Source organism: Panthera pardus, unplaced genomic scaffold (assembly GCF_024362965.1).
Source record: "Panthera pardus isolate Hobbes unplaced genomic scaffold, ASM2436296v1 HiC_scaffold_27, whole genome shotgun sequence".
Lineage (NCBI taxonomy): Eukaryota > Metazoa > Chordata > Mammalia > Carnivora > Felidae > Panthera > Panthera pardus.
This window is the reverse complement of record NW_026526843.1, coordinates 104,988,242-105,006,194: the sequence shown is the minus strand read 5'-3', so window position 1 is coordinate 105,006,194 and position 17,953 is coordinate 104,988,242. Positions and strand designations below refer to the sequence as shown.

The 17,953-nt window shown below is 44.6% G+C and overlaps 2 protein-coding genes and 1 non-coding gene across 5 annotated transcripts in view; 1 reads left to right on the top strand and 2 right to left on the bottom strand.

The window, feature by feature from the left end:
* Positions 1 to 262: 262 nt before the first annotated feature.
* Positions 263 to 364, bottom strand: LOC128773957 (U6 spliceosomal RNA). Its single transcript, XR_008418448.1, has one exon. It is a non-coding gene; the product is annotated as a U6 spliceosomal RNA (small nuclear RNA).
* A 12,724-nt stretch (positions 365 to 13,088) lies between these two features.
* Positions 13,089 to 17,953, top strand: part of ZFX (zinc finger protein X-linked) — a 55,498-nt gene continuing 50,633 nt past the window's right edge. The window contains exon 1 of one of the 3 annotated variants that reach the window (XM_019433544.2): positions 13,089 to 13,204. The gene's annotated coding sequence lies outside the window, so the exon portion shown is untranslated. Of the gene's footprint in view, positions 13,205 to 13,248; positions 13,758 to 17,953 lie in introns of those variants that run through there. The other 2 variants (XM_019433547.2, XM_019433543.2) reach the window with 2 other exon arrangements.
* On the bottom strand, positions 13,790 to 14,650 carry LOC109257433 (basic salivary proline-rich protein 3-like). The gene has a single exon (XM_019433524.1). It carries the CDS (start codon positions 14,648 to 14,650, stop codon positions 13,790 to 13,792), a length of 861 nt encoding a protein of 286 aa, XP_019289069.1.

The following is a 17,953-nucleotide window of genomic DNA, read 5'->3' as shown; positions in this document are numbered from 1 at the left end:
GGAGCCTGATGCTCAGTGAGATCATGACCTGAGCCGAAATCCAGAGCTGGATGCTTAACTGACTGGGGCGCCCAGGTGCTCTCAAAATAAGTGTATTCTTAATCCCCTTCACCTATTTAACCCATCCCCTCAGCCACCTCCCCTCTAGTAACCATCAATTTGTTCTCTATAGTTAAAAGTCCATGTTTTGGCTTGTCTCTTTTTTTCTTTGTTCATTTGTTTTGTTTTTTAGGTTCGACTTATGACTGAAATCATGGTTTGTAAAAATATGGAATGCTTCATGAATTTGTGTGTCATCATTGCACAGGGGCCATGTTTATCTCTGTATCATTCCAATTTTAGTATTTGTACTGCCAAAGTGAACAGAAAGTACACAGTATTTTGACAGTAAGAAAGCTGTCAACAACTGTTAGGGTCATATCAAAAGGACTCAGGAGCCAACTTAAAGAAGTTCCCCCTGAACCCTCTTGCACTGTTGGTGGGAATGCAAATTGGTGCAGCCACTCTGGAAAACAGTGTGGAGGTTCCTCAAAAAATTAAAAATAGACCTACCCTATGACCCAGCAATAGCACTGCTAGGAATTTACCCAAGGGATACAGGAGTACTGATGCATAGGGCACTTGTACCCCAATGTTTATAGCAGCACTCTCGACAATAGCCAAATGATGGAAAGAGCCTAAATGTCCATCAACTGATGAATGGATAAAGAAATTGTGGTTTATATACACAATGGAGTACTAGGTGGCAGTGAGAAGGAATGAAATACGGCCCTTTGTAGCAACATGGATGGAACTGGAGAGTGTGATGCTAAGTGAAATAAGCCATACAGAGAAAGACAGATACCATATGGTTTCACTTTTATGTGGATCCTGAGAAACTTAACAGAAACCCATGGGGGAGGGGAAGGAAAAAAAAAAAGAGGTTAGAGTGGAAGAGAGCCAAAGCATAAGAGACTCTTAAAAACTGAGAACAAACTGAGGGTTGATGGGGGGTGGGAGGGAGGGGAGGGTGGGTGATGGGTATTGAGGAGGGCACCTTTTGGGATGAGCACTGGGTGTTGTATAGAAACCAATTTGACAATAAACTTCATATATTGAAAAAAAAATAGAAAAAAAAATTAAAAAAAAATAAAGAAGTTCCCCCTAGTCATAGGATAATTTGAGCATCAATAAAAGTAATTGCAGTGTGTGGGGGGGGCATCTGGGTGGCTCAGTTGGTTGAGCATCCAACTCTTTTTTTTTAATATTCATTTATTTGGGGGGAGAGCACAAGCAGGGGAGGGGCAGAGAGAGGGGGACAGAAGATCTGAAGCAGGCTCAGCGCCGACAAGCTGACAGCAGTGAGCCCGATGTGGGGCTCAAACTCACAAACTTTGAGATCACGACCTGAGCTGAAGTCGGACTTTCAACCAACTGAGCCACCTAGGTGCCCCAAGCATCCAACTTTTGATTTTAGCTCAGGTCATGATCCCAGGGTCGTGGGATTGAGCCTCATGTCAGGCTCTGCGCTGAGCTTAGAGCTGCTTAAAATTCTCTGTCTCTCTCTCTCTCTCTTTCCCTCTGCCCCTCTCCCCTGCTTGCTCTCTCTCTCTCTCTCTCTAATAAAAATAAGGGCACCTGGGTGGCTCAGTTGGTTAAGCATCTCACTTCAGCTCAAGTCATGACCTTGCAGTTCATGAGTTCGAGCCCTGTGCCAGGCTCTGTGCTGACAGCTCAGAGCCTAGAGCCTGCTTCAGATTCTGTGTCTCCCTCTCTGTCTCCTTCTCCCCTGATCACACTCCATCTCTCCTCTCTCTCTCTCTCTCTCTCTCAAAAATAAAGAAACATTAAAAAATTAAAAAAATAAAATTTAAATAAAATTTAAAAACGGCAGTGGATTGACACACATGGAATGTGTTTGACTCATGAGTTTATATAATACTATCAAATAAACTTATTTTGCACCTTAAAAAAAAACCTGATTGAGGTCCAGACTTCCACAACGGGGGGGGGGGGGGGGGGTGAGGTTGGTGGACACTTTCCCCAGTGAAACAACCATTTAACTGGTGAAAATTGTTTAAAAAACTCAACCATTTAAAGTCTCTGGAATTGTCCTAAGCACATATGGCAAATAGAGAAACATTTATCCAAGAAAATCTACTACTAGTAAAACTTCAGCAATGAACTTGTTACTTAATTGGGAGTCTGTGACATTTGTGCCACAAACTGTTTCCTACTTCCCAGATCAATGTGATGGAATGTCTACTTTTGTAAGATGCAGCCAAAAAGATGGGGCTCCATTTCCTCCCAGCTCCCAATCTAGGACTACGGTTTCCCTCCAGGAAAGGCGGGCCACCAGCATCTCTCATCACCTCCAACGGTGTTGCAGAACCTATATATCCAGGTAGGTTTAAGGAGAATTAGAGAGATTCCATCCCCTGTCCAGCCTCCACTGTGGGACAGAAGTTCTATTGCATGCGCCGCTGGCCGTAGTCCTGGGACCTGATCACTCCCGCTCCAGCTTGCTCACAGGGCAGAGGTTCCATATCCAGAGAAGAACGGTAAGAAGGGTACGGGCCACTATCCCTACCCAGTTACCCTCTTGCAACATGTGTCATCATCCCCTCTGGCAGATCAGGTGTAGTAATGCAGAGGCCCTCTTAAAACTTAGAAGAGTGCCTGCCAGTGTATGCTTAGGGTTTGCCAGCCATTACTGCGAAAGACCATTTGGCCGCGAGTAGGAATCCTCCGGTATAACCCTGTTCTCTAAAAACCCTAGCTGTTGGTCCATTTTCTTCCGAAGACTGATGTTGCAGAGACGCCTGACATCAAACTGACTTTGTTGCCTTCTAGCCTAGCGGTGGAGAGCTCTGGATGTGTGACTCTGGGCAAGTTACTTGACCTCTGCAGTCCTTGCCCGCATCGTGTGTAAAGCGGGGCAAGTCCTAGGCCTCCCCGCCTTGGGCCCTTTGCACATGCTGGCCAAGCCATCCTTCCTCCCTTCCATCGGCTCGTTTTCCCTCACTCCGACCTTTTCATTCTGCCAGGGCTTCTAACCGTAGCGGCCTCAGCCTCTGGCCAGTCATCTCACTCCGGCCTCTCGGCCTCCGCCACCGACCCGAGGGCACGCACGCGGCAGAGAGACAACCGAGCGAGCGGTTCCGCGGCGAGACCGGAAGACACAGTCTCTTTCGTCCAGGGTGACTGGGCCGCGGGGAGCCCAGAGGCGCCCGTCTGCTCCGGCAAGGGCTGGAGGACAGCGGAGGCGGCTGGAGCGCACAGGGCTCCCGCCAGACTCGCTCAGGGTTCCCGAGGCCAGTCGACGTCAAGGCGGGCGCCGCGCGTGGCTTGGTTGGAAGCGGTGAGGTTTAGGGGAGAGAATTCAGTAGAGCCGCGAGTAGCGTGCAGAACACGGGCTGAGCCCTCAGCGAACGACGTTTTCCTCCCGCCTCAGTGGTTGCGGGGCTTTTTGTAGTTCCAAGTTGTGGTTACAGATTGTTGCCAACTGTGTCTGTGCGTGGGTAGGTGATTTTCCCCGAAGTGCGGGGAGCTCTTTCAGCCTGCACAGAGAGAGAGAGAGAGGGAGAGAGAGAGAGAGAGAGAGAGAGAGAGAGAGATCTTCCCCAAGCTTAGGAAAACCTTGGTTCCCCGACGAGCTTTCGTTATTGCGCCTCTTGGCTAGGAGCGGCGAGCACCTGCCTGTGGGCGACGGTGTGTGTTCCCCGTCTCTACCATCCCTCCCCACCTCCGAACGTTGAGTTCCCGGGGGCGGGGACGTGGGTGCCGGTATTGATCTCCGGAGGGCTTCCTCCCAGCCTCCTGGGCCCTGAGGCCCTGGAAGGGCCTACAAGGCACCGGCCGCCCCCGGCCCGGCCGCTTAGGGAATGAGTTTCTGCCCCTCGCCCGGCCCACTGTCCTTCTGGCAGCGGCACACGACTTCTCAGCGACACGCTTGAGCGGTCAGCGCGAGGAGCCACCGACCGCGCGGGCGACCCCAGGAACCCCCGCTGCTCAGCCCAGAGGCCCGGCCTAGGGGCTTGCTGGAAATGCAGAGCCTCCGGGAGGTCCTGGCCCCGCTGCTGCAGCGGAACAGCACGTTCACGACGCCCCCGGTGGTGGGGGCTGGGGGGGGGGGTGCGGGGTGGGGGTTGTGTGCGCCTTAAAGTTGCAGAGGCTGTGCTCCAGAGCACGGGACTCGGTAACCCTTTGATTCATAATCCGTTTGTTTTCTGGCTACTCACGGGGTCTTTCTTTACGGGGAAAACCTTCCCAACTCCTCACCAGACCAGATCATGTCAGGCTCTGACTACTTCTTACTGCATTTTCATGTGAAGTTTCATGACCATAAACTGGGGACTCCGTTCCCAATCGCCTGAGTCTTACGTGCACAATTCACACTTCATTGCAACCTTAATTTTATTCCGTCACATTCCTGCCGTGTCCTCGGCTCCCTTCACCTTTTCAAGAGTTATGAAACTTTCCACATTTCTGCCAGCTGCTTCTTCCTGTTTTGTTCTCAATTTGGGATGTTTGTTTCTATTTGCTTGATGTCTGTGTTCAAAAACAAGCAAAAAACATTTGTGGTTCATGTAAACATAGAGCACAATTCAAATTTGTTCCATATGAGATTCTCTGCTGAGGAATTCTTATGTCTTGTAATTGGTAAGAATACTTTTGCCTTAAACTGTAATGTTGAATTATCACTTCTTTTAGCATATTTAGTTAACGAATTTTGGGGTGAAAAGTCATTATGTCATTGAAAAGGAGCCTTTGTTCAAAATGTGGCAGATTTTTCAAGAGCTGCTTTAGCAAATGTTGCTAACTGAAAGATCATTCTGTAAGGTAGTTATGTTCTTGGCAAAAACTAGAAAGTATGAGCACATCAAGAGTTGGCTAAGAAACGGGGAATTGGGAATTCTCTCCTCCTACTGGAAGCAATATGTATTAGTACATTCATTTTGGATAGTAATATTGAAAATGTGCCATATCCAGCAATTTTACTTCTTTATAATCCAAGAAAAACTCTTATAAATGTGGGCAAAGAGGCATTTACCAGAGGTACTAATGTTTCTTAAAGTATATTGGTGTGTGGCCCAATTGTCTATGTATCACCCAGGCTCCTGGTTAAACTGCAGATTCCTCAGCCCTATACGATACCCACTAAAAATTAGAATTTCTAGGAATTGAGAGCCAGCAGCCCACATTTTTAGCAAGATACTGCTTGCAAGTTTGAAAACCAGGGCTGTTTTCTTAATCATATGTGGTTTAGTTGATTTCATTGTTTAATTATGCTGATGGTTTTTAAAAATAAGTGCTGTTATAAGGTCCACAGAAAAGCAACAAGGGAAGCAACAAGTATCTGTAATACTTGCCCCGCTCCAAAGATTCTTTGAAATGTGAAGGTAATTTTTTCTTTGTATGTTTATTTTTTTTTAATTAATCAATTAATTTTAAATCTTTATTTTATTTTTGAGATAGAGGCAGAGCTCGAGCAGGGGAGGGGCAGAGAGAGAGGGAGACACAGATTCTGAAGCAGGCTCCAGGCTCTGAGCTGTCAGCACAGAGCCCGAGGCGGGGCTCGAACTCATGAACCGTGAGATCATGACCTGAGCCGAAGTTGGATGCTTATCCAACCGATGCACCCAGGCGCCCCATATTTTTTTTTTAACTCGCTACAGAAAATTTCAAGTATATACACAAAGAGAATAATGCATATCATTTTATCGAAGTACAATTGACACACAATATTACATTAGTTTTAGGTGTACAACAGTGATTCGACAAGTTTGTACATTATCAAATGCTCACCACAATAAGTGTAATCACCATCTGTCACCTTTCCATGTTATTACAGGATTATTGACTATATTCCCTATGCTGTACTTTTCATCTTTGTGACTTATTTTATAACTGGAAGTTTTGCCTCTTAATCTCCTTCACCTATCACACCCATGCCCCCACCCACCTCCTCTCTGGCAACTACTAGTTTGTTCTCTGTTATTTATGAGTCTCTTTCTGTTTTCTGACTGCTTATTTATTCATTTGTTTTGTTTTTTAGATTCCACATATAAATGAAATCATACAGTATTTATTTTTCTCTGTCTGACTCATTTCACTTAACACAATAGCCTCTAGGTCCGTCCTTGTTGCTGCAGTGGTAAGCGCTCATTCTTTTGTATGGCTGCGTAATATTCCATTCCATTCCCACATCTTCTTCATCCTTTCATCTATCAATTGACACTTAGGTTGAGTCCATCTCTTGACTATTATAAATAATGTTGCAGGGACGCCTGGCTGACTCAGTCGGTGGAACATGCGACTCTTGATCTTGGGGTCGTGAGTTCAAGTCCCATGTTGAGCACAGAACTTACTTAAAAAAATAAATAGGGGCGCCTGTTGGCTCAGTCAGTTAAGCGTCTGACTGTGCCTCAGGTCATGATCTCAGGGTTGGTGGGTTTGAGCCCTGTGTTGGGCTCTGTGCTATCAGAGCAGAGCTCACTTCTGATCCTCTGTCTCCCTCTCTCTCTGCCCCTCCCCTCCCCTGCTCATGCATGCTTGTGGTCTCTCTCTCTCTCTCTCTCAAAAATAAACATTAAAAAATTTTTTTTGAATAAAGGAAATGTTTTTTAAAAATTAAAGAAGATAATGCTGCAATAAATATAGAGGTGCATATATCTTTGCAAATTAGTATCTTTGTTTTCTTTTGGTAAGTACCCAGAAGTAGAATTACTGGATCATATGGTATTTCTATTTTTAATTTTTGGGGAAACCTCCATACTGTTTGCCACGGTGGTTGCACTAATTCACATTCCCACCAACAGGGCACAAAAGGGTTCCCTTCTCTCCACATCCTCACCAATATTTGTCGTTTCTTGTCTCTTTGATACTAGCCATTCTGACAGATATAAGGTATCTCATTGTGTTTTAATTTGCATTTCTCTGATGATTAGTGATGTGAAGCATCTTTTCATGCGGCTGCTGGCCATCTGTATGTCTTCTTTGGAAAAATGTGTGCTCAGTTTCTCTGCCCCTTTTTAAATCACATTGTTTGGTTGCTTTTTGTTTGTTTGTTTTTTGGTGTTAAGTTGTATAAGTTCTTTATATATTTTGATATTAACTCTTTAAAAAAAATTTTTTTTTAACATTTATTTATTTTTGAGACAGAGAGAGACAGAGCACGAATGGGGGAGGGTCAGAGAGAGGGAGACACAGAATCTGAAACAGGCTCCAGGCTCTGAGCTGTCAGCACAGAGCCTGACGCGGGGCTCGAACTCACGGACCGCGAGATCGTGACCTGAGCCGAAGTCGGCCGCTTAACCGACTGAGCCATCCAGGCGCCCCTGATAACTCTTTATCAGATATATCAAATATCAAATATTTTCTCCCATTCATTCTGTTGCCTTTTTATTTTGTTGAAGGTTTTCTTTGCTGTGCAAAATCTTATTTTGTTGTAGTCCCAAGAGTTTATTTTTGCTTATGCTTCCCTTGCCTCAGGAGACATATCTATAAATATTTTGAGAAGGCTGATGTGAAAGAGATTTTTGCCTATATTTTCTTTTAGGAGTTTTATCATTTTAGGTCTCATGTTTAAGTCTTTGGTCCATTAAAAAAAATTTTTTTTTATGTTTATTTTTTGAGGGAGGGAGAGAGAGAGCATGAGCAGCGGAAGGGCAGAGAGAGAGGGAGACACAGAATCCGAAGCAGGCTCTAGGCCTCTGAGCTGTCAGCACAGAGCCTGACGTGGGGCTTGAACTCATGAACCACGAGTTCGTGACCTGAGCCAAAGTCGGATGCTCAACCAACTGAGCTACCCAGGCGCCCCAGTCTTTGGTCTATTTTGAGTTTATTTTTGTGTATGGCATAAAAATGTGGTCCAGTTCATTCTTTTGCATGTAGCTATTCATTTTCCCCAGCACCGTTTATTGAAGAGATTTTCTTTTCCTCATTTTATATGCTTGCCTCGTTTGTCTTAGGTTAATTGACCTTATAAGAATGGTTTATTTGTGGGCTCTCTCTCCTGTTCCACTGATCTATGTGTCTTTTTTTTTGTGCCAGTACTGTACTGTTTTGATTTTGATTACTGTAGCTTTGTGGTATAGTTTGAAGTCTGAGATGGTGATACTTCCAGCTTTGTTCCTCTTTCTCAAAATTGCGTTGGCTATTCAGAATCTTTTGTAGTTTTATACGAATTTTAGGATTATTTGTTCTAGTTCCATGAAGAATGCTTTGGTATTTTGATAGAGCTTGCATTGAATCCCATACTACCCATTGCTTTGGGTAGTATGGACTTTTGAACAGTATTAATTCTGCCAGTCCATAAGCACAATATATCTTTCCATTTGTGACATCTTCAGTTTCTTTTATCAGTGCTTTATAGTTTTCAGAGTATAGGTCTTTCCTCAGTAGCATATCATATTATCTGTAAATATTTTGATAATTTATCTCTAAAAGGTAAGGACCCTTTTGAAGATATAATCACATCATCATTACACCTAACGTAATTTGTTTATATCAGTATATATCCAGTTCACATTGACAATAATCCAGTGTTCACATTTCTCTAATCGTCTCATCATTTTTGTACACTCGTTTGTTTGAATCAAGATTGAAATAAAGTTCATACAGTACATTTCATTAATAATTTTTTTATTAAAAAATTTTTTTTTAACATTTATTTATTATTGCGAGACAGAGATGGACACAGCATGAGCATGGGAGGGGCAGAGAGAGGGGAGACACAGAATCTGAAGTAGGCTCCAGGCTCTGAGCTGTCAACACAGAGCCTGCCTCGAGACTCGAACTCACAAACCGGATCATGACCCGAGCGGAAGTCGGACGCTTTACCGACTGAGCCACCCAGATGCCCCCATTAATAATTTCTTTTAAGTCTTTTATTATCTATTACTGGTTTCCTCTTAAATTTTTTGCTATAATTTATTTGTTGAAGAAAGCAGGTCCTCTAGTGTTTCTCACCATCTGAATTTTGTTGATTGCATCCCTGAGGTTTCATCGATATGTTTCTCTGTTCCCTGTATTACCTATAAATTGGCAACTAGAACTGAAGAGTTGATCAGGTTCAGGTATGATTTTTTTAGGTGCTGGCTTTGTGTACTTTCGTCATGAGGCATATGTCTAGTTGTCACTCTGGTTAGCAGCCATTGATGGTCATTGCCTAGATCCATGAATTCATTAGGGGTTGCAAAATGGTGACATTCTAATTCCATCAAGTCTTTTTCATATATTAGCAGAATTATTAAAAGAAAATTCCCTTTATCAGCTATTTGTTTAGCCTGAGGAAAGTTCATCTAGGATAAGTGCTTCATCTTTCCCTTTACTTTTGCAAAACAATGAGTTGGTTCTCTACCACTCTCCAAAGGTGATCATTTTTAAAAATTCAAAATATAATACACATGGTATATAATTCAATCTTTTAAATTGTATAGTTCACTAGTTTCTAGTACATTCACAAAGCTGTGCAATTGATCATTTTAAAAGTCTGATTATAAACTCACAAACATACTTGATGTGTTTCATTCCATAGCAGTTATTCTTTTTTTTTTTAATTTTTAAAGTTTATTTATTTTGAGAGAGAGAGAGAGAGAGAAAGAGGATCCTAAGCAGGCTCTGCACTGTCAGCACAGAGCCCGACATGGGGCTGGAACTCACAAACCGTGAGATCATGGCCTGAGCCGAAACCAAGATTTGGATGCTTAACCAACTGAGCCACCCAGGTGCCCCTATAGCAGTTATTATTTTGACATTCAAATATTTTCATCTTTAGCCAACTAGAGCCTCTTTAAATTGGCCCCCCGAGACCTTTTGACACACCCCTAGTAAGCTCTGACATTTTCTTTCCTTGCTTTCTGTTATGAGGAGATATTCCTAGTTCACTTTGTACTTTTCTGATTCAGCCCAGGAATCAGTCATTTCTCCCAGAAACCTTGGTTCCTTTAGTGGAAAATTGTATATCGAGGCTCCAGTCTGGGCATCAGACGGGTCATTGTTTCTGGGCCTCACATATTGATTTTCACCTTTGTAGTGGAGCTAATTTGTTTGCAGTGTTCTGTGATTTATAATCCATGAGAATTTGGCTATTGGTGACTTTCAGTAATTAAGCAATGTCTTATTCAACTAATGACTTGTGTGAAAAAAATACTGTTTGAAAATCACCTAATTGTCAGTCACTGTTTATTTTAAAATTATTTCCCTTGGAGAGGGTGTGTGGCTTAAAGGCTCAGATTAAAAATTCTTACTTGACATTAATTATAGCCAGCTGAATTCCAACGTGATGCAACTTGCTCATGTTAAGATAAGTATGACTTAAGTATCAAGTATCAGATAAATGGTTCATTTTTATAGGGCATGCTTGGTTCAATAAAACCAGGGCCTCTCTAGGGGAAAGTAAATATTTTTCAACCTTTGGGATATAAAATAATGAGTTACTACAACTTTATTTAAGAAGGTCTTGGGGCGCCTGGGTGGCGCAGTCGGTTAAGCGTCCGACTTCAGCCAGGTCACGATCTCACGGTCCGTGAGTTCGAGCCCCGCGTCAGGCTCTGGGCTGATGGCTCAGAGCCTGGAGCCTGTTTCCGATTCTGTGTCTCCCTCTCTCTCTGTCCCTCCCCCGTTCATGCTCTGTCTCTCTGTGTTCCACAAATAAATAAAAAAACGTTGAAAAAAAAAAAAAAAAAAAAGAAGGTCTCTATTTTCTAAGCCAATAATTTATTGTTTCCTATTTGGATTTCTATCAGTCAGTGATGTGGAGTGAAAATCAACAGCTTTTCTTCTTCTTGTTCTTCTTTTTTTTTAATGGCTTCTTTTCGACTAATCTTTCTTGGGAAAAGTGATTGAAAGGCCTTGTATTATTTTTGGCTCCAGGACCTATAAACATGTCAGGGATTTTAGTTAAGTTATTAAAACACTGTCAAAACCTTGAGTAGATGCTTTTAACTATCTGATATACATTAACAGCTCTGAAGGAACAAATAAATTGTAGCACATAACCAAAATCCATGTGACTGCATTGAAACCATCTATTCTGTATTCACAGCATACGTCTTTGAAATATTCTGCTCTCCATCTACCTAAATAAAATTTCCCTCTATTGTGTGTTTATTTAAGTGAGAAAATGAAAGCACTTAAGAATGTTTTTATTCTGCCACACACAGCGTCCTTGTTTGCAGTTCCCCCAGGGCAAGCACCACGTATTTTTACTCCCTGTGTCCAGAATTCTATAGGTCCCAAATACCAAAACATTGAACAAAAGTATCAGTGCAAGATAGGCTGTCATTCAAGTGCAAGGTGTCAAGTCCTTCACCACTCACTGCTTGATTACCAAATGCTTTCAGTGCTCTTAGTTGTCCTGCGGGTCTTATTGTGAACATTTCCACAAACTATATATGTTATAATAACATTGAACAATTTCTGATCTCTGCTGCTTATACCTTCTTTGCTCCTTCACTTTATCATGAGTGTTTTATATTGAGTGTATTTGTAGGAAAATGATTTTTATCATACACATCTTTATGGCCTTCCATAAATGGATTTGAAGTACAAATTACTTTCCCTTTTTTGACAACTCAAAAAGAGTTGAGCTCATCTGTACAATCATCTACAGAATATTTGTTGTACTGCAGTAAAGTTTTATCTACTATAATTAATAGAACTAGGGCAGTCTTTCCTTGTTTCCCATCAAAGTTAACAGTGTCTTATGTTTGAAAGGGCTCTTGAAAAGTCTGAAGACCTAAACTACTTCTGGACTTTTAAATGGAGGAAACCTCTTTTTTATTTACCCTCCTTGATACTCTTTTCTGAAGTGCTTTATACTGGCGTTCTTAGAAGCATTTGATGGTGATTATGGAAGAACTAACAAGAATGCTGACATTAGATTTTTGTGTTCATGCTGCTGTTCTCACGATGATGAGACTCCATTCTTGACATACCATAGCATTTAATGGACTCCCTTGGAAAGTACTTAAACACTGGTTATCAACCCTTTTTTGAAATTGTATTAGTGTGTACAGATATTTCTCATTTTTTTACTTGAAAAAATATTAGTTTTATTTACCTTTCTGTGAATACAGTCTGTATCACAACCTAATACAATTTTCTATAAATGGTGAAGACACGCTGTCATTCACCATTTTTGAAAGGATATTTTATCTCTTCAGAAAAACCAAAGGTAAAGCCTGGAGAGGAAAATTGCCTTCCAGTACGTTCTCAAAGAGATTTATTGTTATTATACCTTTGTTTTTTCTTCTTGAAAGGATTTTATAATGGTAAAATGTCTGAGGGAATGGACAACTTGCATTGTGGGAGTTTTAGAAAGTTATGACAGGAACCTAAAATACATGGCCTCTGTATTTAAAGAGGCTTCACACCAATATGCTATTTGTTTGATAACTTTTGTGTTCTTTATTGTTTAAAAATCTCTTTGTCGAACATTTACTGAACTGAAGAAAACATGTCACATTCTGGATTAACGTAAGGATTACACTGTTTAACGTTTAACTAGTAACTTGTAAACATAGTTTGGGTCCCAAGTTCAGAATGGAAAGAGCATAAAAATTTAAACTAATGAAAACACAAAATAGACATTCTTGGAGTTGATAAACCCTTGTTTAATCAAATATATAGTTTTCTTTTTCTCCTAAATCTTTTTAAACTTTAAGCGCTTAAGTAGTTTGTAAAAAATATCCATACCCAATTCTACTACCTCTCTATATTAAGACTGTGGAAAACTCATTATTTATGAAACAATTACACAAGACTTACATTTCATAGGCTCCCAAACTCTGAAATACAGATATATAGAAAATATACATTAAAAATTCCTGTTCATTGCAATGTGCGAAACCAGTTTCAAAAGGTAACCCTTTTCCTCATCCTTTTTTCCCGCAAACTAATAACACCAGCTAGGTCCTTTGACTGAATGCTTGTTTAAAAAAAAAAAAAAAATAGACGGCTTGGTAGTAGCTGGAGATAACCCTTCTCCCCCTCCTCGTGCCCACACACCCATTTAGACTGGCAAGCCTATTTTCATTTTATTTCAAAGAGTTTTTTTTTTTTTTTTTTTTTTTTAAGCGAAGGCAGGGGACGGCGGGGGTTGCTAAATTTATCTTCTCCAGCCACAGGGATGAAGAAAACACATTTACTGCGGGCGGGGGTCTGAGGGCCTGCAAACAACTCGAGCAGGCGCCTCGGCCAAGACGGGCGCGGAGAGGCGGTAGGTCCCCGGGGAGGGCCCGGGGGGCGGCCGAGGCCCGCGGGAGATGGTGGGGGGCGGCTAGGCCGGGTCGGGTGCGGGCCGCCTGCCTCTCGGCGGGGTCGGCGGACCGCGGCCCCGCGCAGGCTTTACGGCCGAGGCGGCGGCAGCGGCGCGTGTGTAGCGGCGGCGGGCGGGAGCGCGGAGGAGGTGGAAAGAAGGGGGGCGCTGTCACGGAGACTCCGGCCGCCGGAGACCCCGCCGCAGCGAGGCCACTGGGCTCCCCGGTCGCGGAGCGTGAGCGGCGCCGACCCGGGGCGCCAGGGGGACACACCGGGCGGAGGAGGGGGCCTATCTACCCTTCCGCATTTTCCTGGGTCTCTCTCCCGGGCGGTGACGTGACGTGCTGACGGCGGGCCCGTGCCGGGGAGCTGGGCCGCTTTTTGTCAGCTCCGAGCTCGGCCCCTCCTCCCTCCCTCCGCCCGCCCCACCAGCCGGAGCCCGGCCCAGTGCTCCAGAGAAAGGCCGGCCTGCAGCACCCGCCACCGTCGCCGACCGCCCGCACGCCCGTCCGGTGAGTTCCGGGCGCCGCCGCGGCCGTGGGGCCTAGCGCGCGCGCAGCGGCCTGGTCCCGGCCTGGTCGGCGGCCCGCGAGGCGCCCTTCCGCGCTAGGCCGGGCGGTGCGGCGCGTGGCGCCGAGCAGGCCCCGAGGAGGCCGCAGTTAGGCCCGGGGAGGAGCCCGGCTGCCCCGAGCGGCGGCGGAGGCGCGCTCCGTGAACGGGCGGAGGTTGGGGGAGGGTCGCCCGGTGGCCCGGGAGGCGGCGGAGGGGCGTCGGGTCGGCGCCGCGGCCTGCCTGGGGCACCGCGCGGGGGCGAGGCCTGGCAAGGAGGCGAAGGCTGCAGGCGTGAGGTGAAGGCCGCAGGCCGGCCGGGCCGATTTTCGCTATGTAAATATCGGCGAGGGGGGGAGGGACGGGGGACAAGATGGCGGCGGCTCGGCGCCTGCTGCAGGGGACGATTGAGGGGGTTGTCGGGAGGGGGAGCCGCCATCTTGAAGGCGGCGTCTGAAGAGAAAATTCCGCTACAGCCCGTGAGGGGGTGTCGGAGAGCGGGCGGCGGCGGCGGCGGCGGCGGCTCCGGTGACGGGCCCCCGAGGCCCGGCACGGCAGCGTGTGCGCGCGGAGGGGGCGTGCTCGCTCCCCACAGCGGCCATTGCCCTTGCCGCCATGATGGGCGCTCAGGCTCTAGGCGCTCGGCGGCAGCGCCACCTTGCTGCCCTGCCTGCCGCAGCCCCGTGACTGGTTGCTGCTTCCGCTGCATTTTAACCGAGCTGCCGCAGGCGGCCATCTCGTCCCTCAGCGTTCCTGGCCCCGCGCCTTTCTCCTCCTGTAGCCACCCGGGGGGCCGTCGGGACGGGTGGCAGCTCAGGCATCTGGGCTCACTACGGCAAATGGAACTCCACGACATTTTATTTTCACGCCATGTCATACGTGGCTATCATGGTGCCCTCGATGCGGTTGTTTTCCAACGCTCAAATGTTTTCTCGAGTATCTGAATAAAGGAATAAAGATAAAATTTGATAGGAAATGAGTTCTCACAACTGTTTTATCCAGTAGGGGGAAAAGTGTAAATTGCACAGCATGAAAACGGAGGAATAAGTTTCTTAAGGAGTCTTTGCAACTCGCTTATTTGAAAACAACTTTCTTCACAGGGGGCGTCTAAGCAATTAGTGATCTGTTGGTGTGAACTTTTTTTGAGGAGCAAGAAGGACACAGGTTTTTAAAATTTTCTTGGTGCAGTATCGTTCATGTGCTTGTCCTGTGTGTTAGTTTATTTAATTTGAAAAATTTTAAGTGGCATCTCGTCCCTTAAAGGGCGTTTGATTGCATACTGCACAACTCCCCCGTAAACTCAGAACCCAGTGTTAGTGATGCACTGTGCTGCTGAGTGATAAGAAAGATTAGAAAGGTTCTTGTAATGCAGACGGTGGCTGCAAGAAGTTCGTTGTTCAGAGGCGGATGGGACGAGGTGAAATGCACTGAAGTGCTGGCGTAAAAGGTGCAACCGATTACTGGGGTTCCAGAGGAAGGCAGGGTTTCCGTTTAGAGCATGAGGAAAGGGTTCCTCAAGTAGGTGACGTTTTGAGGTTACTTAAGGATGGGTAGGACTTTGTTAGGCACAGGTGGGGGTGGGGAAAGGGCATTTCAAGGGTGAAGTTTCTTCGCAAAAGAGCAAGAATTTGGGGAGGGGGGAAGTTTTGGCAGGAGTAGATGGTGAAGGTAGGGGGGGGTGGTGGTGGGAATCCCGGCTAGAAAAGGTGGAAGGACTTGCTTGCCAGGTGGAGGGGCTTATATGACAGGGGAGGCAGGAAAGCCCTCAGGTAGGGTGGTGACACACCTGAGCTGGGCTTTGTGTTCACTTAGCGGCTCCACTGGACTAGGAAAAGTTTTCCAGGTTGGGAAATAATGAGAGTAGCAAGTGGATCATTGTTCTCACTGCCTGAATGATTATCCGGACTTCAGAAGTTAAGCCAGCCAGTTTTGCTACTTTTTAACTGATCCGTTTGTACTAAACAGCTGCTCCTCTTTTCTGTCCTCACTTCTGGCTCCAAATAACTTCTTGCTCTGAGTTACAATTTCTGTAGTAAACAAGAGTGAGAGGTTTCTAACTTTTCACATACCGGGGTTGAGAATTGCAGCACTAGTGCTCTGGGTTTCTTGACGAAGGTAAGCAATGAACCTGTAAGTATTCTCATGGTAATTTTTTTAAGAAGTCGGTTTGAAAAGTTAGGTTAGAGGAAAGATTACTAAAAAGGCAGCAGCAGCCTTCAGATGGCCTTTTGCAACCCCTGTTCTTCCCCTTGGTGAGAGTAACTACCCTTTTGTTGGATATGGGACTTGGACTGTTTGCTAAGCCAAGACTTCTCATGTTTTGATTAATATCTGACTGTCCTAGATGCACACGTGCGGAATGTGTTTCCTAGAATTTTATGATATAAATCTGTAGGTAGCATAAGTATTCACTAGAAAGTTATTTCAGTTTTTTGTTTTTCCTGGACTGCAAGAGGTCATAGCAGTGATGCTCTGTGAGAGGACGGGAGGGAACTGAAGATTCTCGTGTTTATCATAAGGGGCATGGTTTAGAAAAGTTGGAGAAACAGTGCATTGTAGGAGGCCAACAAGAAGCAAGTTGCTAAGCAAGTGGGCTGCGGTTGTTGAGGTGGTAAGGATAAACATAAACTTAGAAGAAGAATCGGTTGCTTTATGTCTGGACAGCTGGGAAAGACGTGGAAGAGCTCTAAAAAAGAGAAAATTGTGTAGCTGCGCACACAGTACAGCAGCAGTAGGTGTTCCAGGACAGCATGAGTGGATGGTTAAGATTAAGGAGATTCAAGTTGCATGGTTAAAAAGACAGATAATAACGTAGTTCAGAAGGATTTCTATTGGAAACTGTTAAATAGAAAATGTTTTTGCCTAAAAGGGTAGACCTTGATGATCTGGAAAACTGGTGTAATACCTTATTACCCAACCATTTTGGGTAAATGAGGTGTTAGTCTTTAATTTATGTGTATATTTCAGATAGGTACAAGGTTCCTTTTTTAAAAAACGTGCCCGCAGAGCATTACAAAAAAAATTCTGTCAACGTTGCTCTTTGTAAATGCTTCCTCTTTAACCCCATCTGGGATCGTAATTGTCACTGACGACTTGTGTTATTTGTGTTTGTGCACACTGGCGATTCAAGACTTTTTTTATTCTTAAACTCTTCAACTCGTCCTGAAACCCCTCAGCCTCTGCAGAGATTATCTAATCTCTGACTTAAACCAGAAAGATAGACAACAGTCTGATCTAAGCATCTGAGTTTCCTTCCTTTCCACTGCATGCTCTTCCTCTTGTCTCTACCTAGGCTTTCCTCGCATTCTTTCGCTGCAGGAAGAATTGGCCTCCTTCAGGCCTGTCCTCGGGGCTCTGTCCGTGATTCTGCTGCTCGCTTGCATCATTGCCCTCTAACTCTGCTGGTGCCTTTCCCTCTCCTTAGAAACATTCCTAGGTTTGCTCATGTTAAAAAACCTCGCTTGTCTTCTTGTTCCTTTCGCCGTTGCTTTTATTTCTATTCATCGCACTTATTCCTAAATCCACTATTTCCGAAATTGAGAAACTTACACAGCATGTCATCGGGTGTATCAAATAAAAGTGTTCTTTGTTTCAGAAATTCTCTGTCTGTGCTCTCTCTGTGTTCTGTTTTGGGATTTCCCTCAAGGTCGATCCTCTGTCCTTTTTCTTGAATCTTCGCCCCTGTTTTCAGTGTTCTTTACCGTGTTTCTCATCTAGCATTTCCAGTTGCCTGCTGACCATCTCCTACCCAGGTATGTTATTGTCTCAACGTGGCTGAAACCAGATTTATCTGGTATATTGTAGATGTCTAGACTGTTTATAGAAAATCTTCTGTTTCTTTCTTTTTCTTAGCCCAGAGTCCTTCCAACAAGTCTTGCTGTCTAGCTTGCTTTTTGTTAATTGCACTGTCGTTTCTCCCGGCTCATTCTTCTCTAGCTCATATAGCAGTGTGGACATCTTTAATTTAGCATTAAATTTACTTAACGCTATTATATTTTAACTGTGTGTTTATATTTTTGTCATTTTTTCCCTAAACTCTGAATGTAGAGATAGGTTCTCTTTTATTCTTCTCCTCCAGCAGTACCTGGCACATGGTCATTGCCTCTAAAAACAATTATCTCGGTTATTGGGTGCAGAAAACTTTGTAGTTGATTAGTTT

Bases quoted from the DNA above. Each gene is read 5' to 3' on its own strand.
- LOC109257433 (XM_019433524.1), bottom strand. From the start codon at position 14,650: ATGTCGTGGAGTTCCATTTGCCGTAGTGAGCCCAGATGCCTGAGCTGC.